At 42.0% G+C, this 7,469-nt stretch overlaps 1 protein-coding gene across 1 annotated transcript; it reads right to left on the bottom strand.

Moving 5' to 3' along the window:
- Positions 1-2,370: 2,370 nt before the first annotated feature.
- Positions 2,371-6,821, bottom strand: LOC123445366 (cullin-1-like). The gene is made up of 10 exons (XM_045122339.1): positions 6,686-6,821; positions 5,460-5,583; positions 5,192-5,345; positions 5,000-5,093; positions 3,963-4,148; positions 3,806-3,853; positions 3,546-3,731; positions 3,372-3,458; positions 2,976-3,062; positions 2,371-2,893 (listed from the first exon to the last, which is right to left on the bottom strand). Exons 3-10 carry the CDS (start codon positions 5,317-5,319, stop codon positions 2,807-2,809), a joined length of 903 nt encoding a protein of 300 aa, XP_044978274.1. The 5' UTR covers positions 5,320-5,345; positions 5,460-5,583; positions 6,686-6,821; the 3' UTR covers positions 2,371-2,806.
- Between the last annotated feature and the right edge of the window lie 648 nt (positions 6,822-7,469).

The raw sequence follows: 7,469 nt of genomic DNA, 5'->3' as shown, positions 1-7,469 counted from the left end.
GGCTGCAGCGCCGAAGGCAGGAGGAGGAAAGTGTGGGATCTTTTTTTGTGGAGACCCTGTTACAAACTCAATAGCCTAATATATTTTTACAAAAGGTTACACTCACTGACTGAGATGAATTTTTCTTTTCATGTCTGTTGTGATCCATAAATTTGCTTTCTTAAGATTTCTATTTCTACAAATATAAGATCAAACAGCCTCCAAGGAGCTGTTCTAATGATTAATCTCTACCATGTTTTGAATTTCTTTTGAATAAAGGAGATCCACGGATTTGAATTGTGGATACTAAGGAGAGAAGTCGTGACTTTATTCTTCTCATAGCTAACGGATATGTTGGTTGAAATTTCGGTTGTCTAGTATTGATGGATTTGAACCGTTGGATTTATGTGTTGAGCGTCCTATATTTACTCGTTCCTACCATAGAAGACCTCGCGAGGTCAATTTACTTGTGCAGTCACACTCACATGCCAGCCCCAAGAATCAGCGCAGAGCCGATCGATCGACCAGCTGTAACATCTTACCAAAAGTATATATAAAAACTGGTGGAACTTGATGAGTTCAACTGATAGATTCACGGGCCTGAAACTTTAAATATTTAACTTTTTTTGAACATTTTTGACTATTGCGCATTGAAGATTTGTAATATTCGTTGAATATTTTCTTAATATACAATAAACATTTTGGGAAATAAATATAAATATATGTGTTGAACAATTTTCTAATATGCATTGACCATCAGTAATATACTTTGAACAATTTTCAAAAATACATTGGACATTTGTGTAATATACCACTGAACGAATTTCAAAAATATAGGGAACACTTTATATTCATTGAACAATTTCTAATATACGATGAACATTTTATAATGAATGATGATGAACTTTTTTTTAATATACCATGAACGTTTTCTAAATATACAATGAACATTTTGGTAACACGCAATGAACTTTGTATGATATAGGAAAAAAGAAACAGTACAAAGAAAAAAAGAAATCATAAAAATTAATTAAAAAACGAAAGGAAAAAAGAACCAAAAAAGAAAAAATTAAATGAAAAAGATAAAGAACGGAAAAATGGAAGCAACAACGTGCAACACACGCTGTCATGAAACTGGGTCAGCCCACCCGCGGGCATTTCTTTGACGATTTGCCTCGATCCTTGTCATCCTTTGTCACCCCGACAGATCCCCATTTGAAAAATGACCCGAATGTTCGATTTAGACCGGAATTGCATAGTTCAACGTACAATTGACCGGGATTTTGATTTGGAGATTCGTTTCACTCTACCTCTATAAGTTTAGGGTTTAAAATGAATTTTTTTCCTTTGTCACCCCGACAATCCCCGTTTGGAAAATGACCCGAATGTTCAATTTAGACCGGAATTGCATAGTTCAACGTACAATTGACCGGGATTTTGATTTGGAGATTTGTTTCACCCTACCTCTGCAAGTTCAGGGTTTAAAATGTATTTTTTTGCTGCCAGGAATGGGACTCGTTTCTTCCAGGTCCGCAACATGCACCAACCGTCCACTGAAATGTTTCATCAATCACCTATGGCAAGCACTGCTGGCGCGGGAGTTCTTCATGCTGCCTCTAGAGGACAAGGAGCCGTACCCCATGGCTCTGACGACCAGAAGCGAAGCTCGACTGGCGCTCGCCCTCTTGCCGGCCTCATCAAAAAGCCCAAGCTATGGCCGACCACGCCGGCACGCTGGAGAGTGTCAGGGCGCTCTGCCAACGCCTCCTGGATGCACGCTGGAGAATGTCAGGGCGCTCTGCCAACGCCTCCGGATGCACGCAGCACAAGTGGTGCAGATGAACTTCTGCGCCTACGCACCATGGCCACGGACGCACAAGTGGTGCAGATGAACTTCTACGCCTACGCGCCATGGCCACGGACGAACCTGGTGCTGGGGCTCAGTGTGCACACCAACGGGAGTGTGATCACCATGCTCCAGCGCCTGGGTGGCCGCACGGGTCTGCAGGTGCTCAAGGACAGCGCTTGGGTGGTGCCCAGTGCCGCACGCCCTTGCCGCCTACCTCCTCAACTGAGGTGCTCACGGACGGCAGGTACAATACGGTCGAGCACCAGGCTGTGAGCAACGGCAAGCAAGACCAACAAAGAGCACTTTATTAATTCAAGAAAATGGATATGCCGCAAGAATAGCTTAAAGTCAGACCAACAAGGTATAAGATCCATGCCCCATTAATAATGGAACCAGGGTTTATAATCTAATCTAAAATTGCAAACAATTATGGCCCACCAAGGAAAGAACTGCAACCATAACAGCAAACTTGACATGAAATAAGCGAAAACACATCCAACCTACAGTTTAGCAATTTAGGCAAGCACACAAACACAGGAAAGTAACATCAAGTCATAGATAAGCTTAGACCATAGACAGCATCAGAAGCTCGCAAGCAAAAGGCACACAGGCAATGCACCGATCATTCTGGTGTCATGACCACATACTCCATGTCCAGCCACTAAGAGTGCTAGGTGCTGACCGGCCTAATGTTCGCTAGACAACGATCAAAATAAACTGCCATTGGCATAAATTGACCAGCCATCCTGTACATTTCAGATGCTGTTGACCATAATGGGGTAGGAGGCAGCACTTAAGAGGTATCCCCTTCGCATTCAGTACAGCGTTTAATCTAGGCGAACCTTGCCAACAAAATCCACGGTACCAAAAACCGAGCAGCCGCACAAAAAATTCCCCCAGATGTAGGCCATGTTCTAGAACCCCTTCCTGTATGTAATCTTGGTTATAGATGAATGTTAGCTGAAGTGCATTTCCTTTCTACTCCATGTAACTGCCAGAACTGTTGTCCACGCCGCTGTCAATTGTCAAGCGATTGCATCTGGCCAGCAGATCATCCTCCACAGTCTGATAGAATAAGGGGATGGTTAGTCGTAATCCAGAAAGGGGACAAACATTGAGTACCAAACGATGATGCGAGTGCAACTACCTTGTATGTTTGAAGCAAAAGTTGGCCACCAATCTGTTTCTCTCTTGCATAGCTGTCATACATTTGCATCAATGGAGCACTAACAACCTGCAACAGCAGTAGAGAGGCAGTCCAAGGATCAGAAAATATATAAGGAAAATATCACTTTGCATGATTCAAGCAGCTAAATTCAAGTGCAATCATAATCTCGTATTTTTGGCGTTTTACAAGCAGGGCTAAAATACTAGCAACCAAATGTCCAAACGCAGAGGACAGACAGATATTGGAAACCAAATATAAATCATCAAAAAACACAACAGCAGAGGCAATAGCAACCCTACATACTAGTACTGGAAGAAGACAAACACTTTCATGCTGAAAAGTGAAAACATTTGTTCTTTCTTAATTAAAGAGAACCTTCAAACAGAGTTCTGTGCTATCTCCCTCAGGAATATGCAGATAGCTCATCAATCTCATGGTTTCCTTCTCCATACAATCCTGGACCTAAAGATAACACATAAAAACAGTGGTAAGAAATTAAAAGAAAATTCACCAACTGGGAGACCCATTAGTTCCGATTAAATTACTGACCATGGCAAGGTAATCTTGTAGAGGGTACTGAACTATCCATTCAGAACTTTTCCTGGAGTAGTAAGCATATGTATCTTGGACAACAGCATTTCTCATGAAGGATTTGACTTCAGAGCGACATATGCCACGCATAATGACCATCAAGATGTCCATATCAACATTGCTTCCATCACGCTCTTGGCGAATCTGGATCAATCAATTATTATGCACAAGGAATGCTTTTAACAACAACGAAGCAAAATTAGCTATCTAAGAATTACCAAAGTCAGTAGAGCCTCTGATACTTCATGGCTAAAGAACGAAAAGACCTAGCAAAAGGGAAAATGCCACAAACATTAGGTACAAAAATGTGTAGGAAGCTTGCAATAAAGAACACGACGAATGGGGAAGCAAAATTATTACTAGCATAATACTTACTGTCGAGAAAAAAGAAGTGGCAGCAGTGTCTTCAAGACAAGGTAGCTTTCTTTGCTCAACAAAGCAACGGTCCAAATAGTTGAAGAAGCCAGATATACATTTAACCATGATACAATAGTTCGACCACATTTTCTCAAGCTGTCTCAAAAGGTAGTCATCTCTCTTGTGCATCAGATGGGGTAAAACCTAAGTAAATAAGAAGAAAAAAGTCAACACAGCGAGGAAGGATGCATATCTCTGATGGTAACAGTATCATTTGTTTAGCATCAAAAGCAAAGAAATACATGGAAATTATACTCCCTCCGTTCCTAAATATAAGTCTTTGAAGAGATTTTACTAGGGGTCTACATACAAAGCAAAATGAGTGAATCTACACTCTAAAGTATGTCTATATACATCCGTATATAGTCTACTAGTAAAATCTCTAGAAAGACTTATATTTAGGAACGGAGGGAGTATATGATATCACTGAAATTATATGTGCATACAAGAATGCACTTGCCCCCTTATTTATCAAACCTGCTGTGCTATAGTCTGAAAAGTGTAGCAGCAGCAATTTCAATAGTTTGTTATTTAGGGCTTTAGCTAAAAACAATCGCGAAGTGCTGTAAAATAGCTATGTCAATATCAACCTAAGGTTCTATATGGTTTTCGAATGCCAATTAATTAGTTCCAAGTTTAAATATACAACAAAAAATCCTACACAATATGACAAAGATGATCTGTTTTCACATTATCTGGTTTATAACTTCGTTCAAGATGACACAACACTATGATGCTAAACTTTTGGGAACGTTATGATACTATATGGACATAAGCACTCCAACAGAGAGATCTCCAGAACCAAGCCTAAATAGTTTTTCCAATGCTAGGTCAGCTAGATATGATCTAACGGAGGAAATGAAAACCAGTAGTTAAAAAAGATCTCATTTATTATTTCCTCACTCTTAAATGTGTTGATTGGTTAGAACTAAAGTCCAAAAATACTGACTCGGCAATAGAAATCTGTGAAATGGAATGAAAGGCCAACATAGTACCAGTGCACGAACAGATTCTGCAAGTGTAGTCCTGTAACCATTGTACATCTCTTCACAATAGCTGGTTGTCTGCACAGCCATTCTATAAGCACAGCTGGAAAAGTATATGCACATATCATGAGAAAGAAATTTAAATGGATCATTGCTAATAGTTAAGATACATATTACACGGTGATAATGATAGACTCATACTCATAGCAATTCATGTACTCAGCAACAGTAGGCCTTGTACCAGTGGAACCCTCCAAAATCTTTGAGCATGTCAAAATGCCCTGTTCCAGGACCTTCCAGCCATCCTCAAAGCTGAGGTGCGCATTCATTTTTACTGCTTTGCTCCTACAGTGAACTGAAGCAATGGAAATATCTGTAAGAGGAATTATTATTCTGCACATCCAACAATTATTTACAATATAAAGGCATCCAGAACACACATATTTTAGGTATAGATAATATCACCCACCTTAGTTGGATACACAAACTCAACAAAGGCCCACAATACCCTACAAACGATAGCCCTAATTTCACAAGTACACAAATGTTCCAGAAACCTTCATGCACCCATTTAGGAAACCAGGCCGCAACCTCTGCAAGTAGATTCACAACTTCTTATGCATTTCAACATTCAAGTCTGCCATATTGAACTATGAACATATGATTCAAAACAGAAAGCCTACTTATATCTGTAAAAAAGAAGACTCGGCCAACCAGGCACTAGCACTTGGCAGCATTGTTTGTACAAGAACGTCCAAGACACCAGGCACCACGTCGAATAAATCCTGGTAATGGGAGTCAAACCTTGGTGGGCAGTTTGGCGGGGTGATGCTCGAGCGCCCCCACCAACTGAGCAATACTCAGTTTTCAATAGAAAGCCTATTTATATCCAAAATAAGATGCACGTGTGTGGCTTAATACAATTATACGAGAACAAAATATTTATTATCTCAAAAAGAAGAGAATTTAACCAAAAAATCAGCATTCGCTGTTAATTTGTATTAACAGAGCAATACTAGGAGAGAACAGGGTCGACCCCCTTTTTCCCCTCAAGCACGCATCAAGAAGGCGCGAACAGGTTCAACCTAACAAGGCACGCGTCCAGAAGGCGCAAACAGGATCGATCTAATAAGGAAGCATTTGGCCTCAGTTAAATACCCCATCCTCAGCTCGCAGCAAGGAAAATACCAGGTTATTCCTATTTACAATTCAAGCCAGTTAGGGTTAGTCGGCACTAAGGAGAATTCAAACCTAGATGGATGAATCTCCCCTCCCCACTCCACCACTCCATACCAGTCCAGTAGAGCGGGCCAGCGGGGACGAACGGCGACCGCACGACACGAGAGAACCGCTCCCGTGCTTGGACGGAGGAGGCCTGAGAAGGGGAGAGGCCGCGCGGCGGCGAGGGTTCGGTGAGCCCGTCGGTCTCTCGCGGCGGCTAAAGGGAAAAAAACAACAACTAAACCCTACGGCAGCGGCGGCATTCAGCGAGGCAGCGACGGCGAGCAAGCAACGGGATTCGCAACAGGCCTCCGGGGGCGGACGCATTCGAGGACGGACCGGGCAGATGGATTCGGGTTCCCGACGCGCGGCGGAGCGAACGGGCTGCTCGGAACGGAGCACGGATCGATCGGATTTGGGAGCGCGGAATCGACCGGGAGGAACGCGGGGAGGGGAGGGGGAGGAGGAGGTTACCGACGAGGGGGGAGAGGATCGGGCGGTGCTCGCCGCCGCCGCCGTCTCGCCTGCCGTTCGCGGTAGGGGTGAGGAGGGCAGCCGACGGCGGATTGGGGGACGGGTTTCAGCTTTTTCGAGGGGTTTGGTTCTTTGGTGCGCTCCCACTTAATAACATCTGTGAAAAGTTAAGTTGTTTTCTTATCAAGAAAAGTTAAGTTGTTGATGGGCAAAAATACAGAATTCCATACGTCTCCACGAAAATGAATCTGGGGCAAAAGTGTGCGCTTATATGAAAAGATTAGTACTTCCTCCGCAACTAAATATAAGTTTTTTAAGATATTTTATTATGTGTCTACATATGGAGCAAAATGAGTGAATTTATACTCTAAAATATGTCTATATACATCCGTATGTAGTCCATTAGTGAAATCTCTACAAAGACTTATATTTAGGAACGGAGAGAGTACAACATAAATATGGTTGTGGATGGGTCCTTTAAATGAGAAACAAAACATCGTGTTTGGCGTCAAAGAGGGGTTATCGTATTTCTGTTGTTTAATAAACCGCTATAAAAATTTGGATTGCTTCGAATTCAACGGTTTGGTGCATGACGCACAGGCAGAAGCGTGTGAAAGGTACGTGTATTGGGCGCACTACGAGAGAGGCAACGGGAAAGATGGCATCTTTTAAATACAACGAAACTACTTTTTAATGTATTTCAATTAACCTTCCATGTTTTTCACTTAAAATTGTGGTGTTTCTTTAGTTTATACATGAAGCAATAAAATTCCTTTTTATATAC

This window comes from Hordeum vulgare, chromosome 3H (assembly GCF_904849725.1).
Source record: "Hordeum vulgare subsp. vulgare chromosome 3H, MorexV3_pseudomolecules_assembly, whole genome shotgun sequence".
NCBI classification, from domain to species: domain Eukaryota; kingdom Viridiplantae; phylum Streptophyta; class Magnoliopsida; order Poales; family Poaceae; genus Hordeum; species Hordeum vulgare.
This window is presented reverse-complemented; position numbering and strand designations above follow the sequence as displayed.

Bases quoted from the DNA above. Each gene is read 5' to 3' on its own strand.
- LOC123445366 (XM_045122339.1), bottom strand. From the start codon at position 5,319: ATGAATGCGCACCTCAGCTTTGAGGATGGCTGGAAGGTCCTGGAACAG. The intron at 5,094-5,191 runs GTATGAGTCTAT...ATACTTTTCCAG, and splicing joins GAGTACATGAATTGCTATGA to CTGTGCTTATAGAATGGCTG. The intron at 3,063-3,371 runs GTTCTCTTTAAT...CTGCTGTTGCAG, and splicing joins GCACAGAACTCTGTTTGAAG to GTTGTTAGTGCTCCATTGAT.